This window comes from Apium graveolens, unplaced genomic scaffold, assembly GCF_009905375.1.
Source record: "Apium graveolens cultivar Ventura unplaced genomic scaffold, ASM990537v1 ctg46, whole genome shotgun sequence".
Taxonomy (NCBI): domain Eukaryota; kingdom Viridiplantae; phylum Streptophyta; class Magnoliopsida; order Apiales; family Apiaceae; genus Apium; species Apium graveolens.
The window spans coordinates 20,730-22,602 of record NW_027418614.1 but is presented as its reverse complement, the minus strand read 5'-3'; the positions used below and the strand labels follow the sequence as shown (position 1 = coordinate 22,602).

The following is a 1,873-nucleotide window of genomic DNA, read 5'->3' as shown; positions in this document are numbered from 1 at the left end:
TGGCGTTGAGCTATCCAATGTTGAGCAAGAGTAACTACACAACGTGGTCTCTTAAAATGAAGGTGAATATGCAAGCACACGACATCTGGAAGGCAGTGGAGCTTGCAGATCCAAAGGTTGCAGCTGAGGAAAAGAAAGATAGTGGCTTTGGAAGCCATCTATCAATCCATTCCGGAGGACATCTTATTGTCAGTGGCTGTTAAGAATACGACAAAAGAAACATGGGATGCCATCAAAACGATGTGCCTAGGTTCCGATCGCATAAGACAGGCCAAGATGCAGACCTTAAAGTCAGAGTTTGAGGTGCTTAGCATGAAGGAGACAGAAACTATCGGTGAGTTCTGTATGATGTTAAACGACCTAGTAACCAACATACGAGCGTTGGGTGAAATTGTTGAAAAATGTTATGTGGTGAAGAAGCTGTTGAGGGCTGTACCTTCTAGGTTTCTGCAAATAAGCTCTGTAATGGAGCAATTTGGAAAGTTGAATGAGATGTCAATAGAAGAGGCCGTGGGATCATTAAAGGCGCATGAGGAAAAAACTCATGGCCAAATAGAGAAGCTTGGAAATCAATTACTCTTGACTGAGGATGAGTGGGCAAAGCGAGAAACAAATGGAGGGCAACTATTGTTAACCAAGAAGGAATGGTTAAAGAGAACAAGTACATGAGGAACTGACAGTTCACAAAACCAGAAATTTCGAGGAGGGTCTCAGGGATTTCATGGTGTGAGAGAAATAAGTAAGGTAAAATGTTTTAATTGTCACAACTATGGACATTTTGCTGCAACTTGTCGTAAACCACGATGAGGTAGGGAGAAAAATCAAGAGGTGAACTTATCATAAATCCATGATAATGAACCTGCTTTGCTTATGGTAAAACAAGAAAAAGTGGAAGAACGGACACTCTTGTTGAATGAGAAAGATGTTCGACCAAAGTTAAGCAAAGATTCTGAGATGCAAACTGAATCCAACTTGTTGTATTTGGATAACGGAGCTAGTAACCATATGACGGGGTTACGATCGAAATTCAAGGAGTTGGATGAAAGTATCACAGGTCAAGTGAAATTTGGGGATGGTTCGTTGGTTCATATGAAAAGGAAAGGCTGCTCATGAAGGTTATAAGATCTGCAAATCGGCTTTACAAGATCATAATGGAATCAAGCAAAGGTAATTGCATGCTGTCAAAATTGAAAGATCCAGAGTGGTTATGGCACTTACGTCTTGGCCATGTGAATTTTCAGGCAATCAAACTAATGTCTAAAAATAACATGGCATATGGGATACCTAAATTGTTGAATCCAAAGGAGATGTGTACCGGCTGTTTGATGTCGAAGCAGGCAAGGGGATTGTTTCTGAGCAAGGAAAACTTTTCATGAAAAGAAACCATTGGAATTGATCCATGGAGATCTTTGTAGACCAATTACTCCAGCCACTTTGGGAGGTAACAAATATTTTCTACTTCTTGTTGATGATTTTAGTAGAATGATGTAGACCTATATGCTAAGAAGCAAAGACAAAGTCTTAAAAGCATTCAAAAAATTTAGAGTGATGATTGAGAAAGAAAAGGAAAACAAGATCAAGGTGCTAAGAACCGATAGAGGAGGGGAGTTTTGCTCTAACCAATTCAAATAATTTTGTGAGGACATGGGCATTATATAATATTTTAATGCACCCTACACACCCCAACAAAATGGGGTTGTAGAGCACAGAAATTGTACCGTTGTAGCTATGGCACGCAGTTTTTTGAAGGAGATGAGACTGCCTTTAACGTTGTGGGGGGAAGCTGTAACGCACACGATATATGTGCTGCACAGATTACCTACAAGAGCTCTGACAGGGAAAACTCCTCGCAAAGCATGGACAGGAGAGAAGC

The 1,873-nt window shown here is 40.5% G+C and overlaps 1 protein-coding gene across 1 annotated transcript; it reads left to right on the top strand.

Annotated features, from left to right (window-relative positions):
• The first annotated feature begins 240 nt into the window (after positions 1 to 240).
• Positions 241 to 1,376, top strand: LOC141702070 (uncharacterized). Its single transcript, XM_074505769.1, has 3 exons — positions 241 to 661; positions 884 to 1,083; positions 1,242 to 1,376. The coding sequence occupies exons 1-3, from the start codon at positions 241 to 243 to the stop codon at positions 1,374 to 1,376; spliced, it is 756 nt and encodes a 251-aa protein (XP_074361870.1).
• The last annotated feature ends 497 nt before the right edge of the window (positions 1,377 to 1,873 follow it).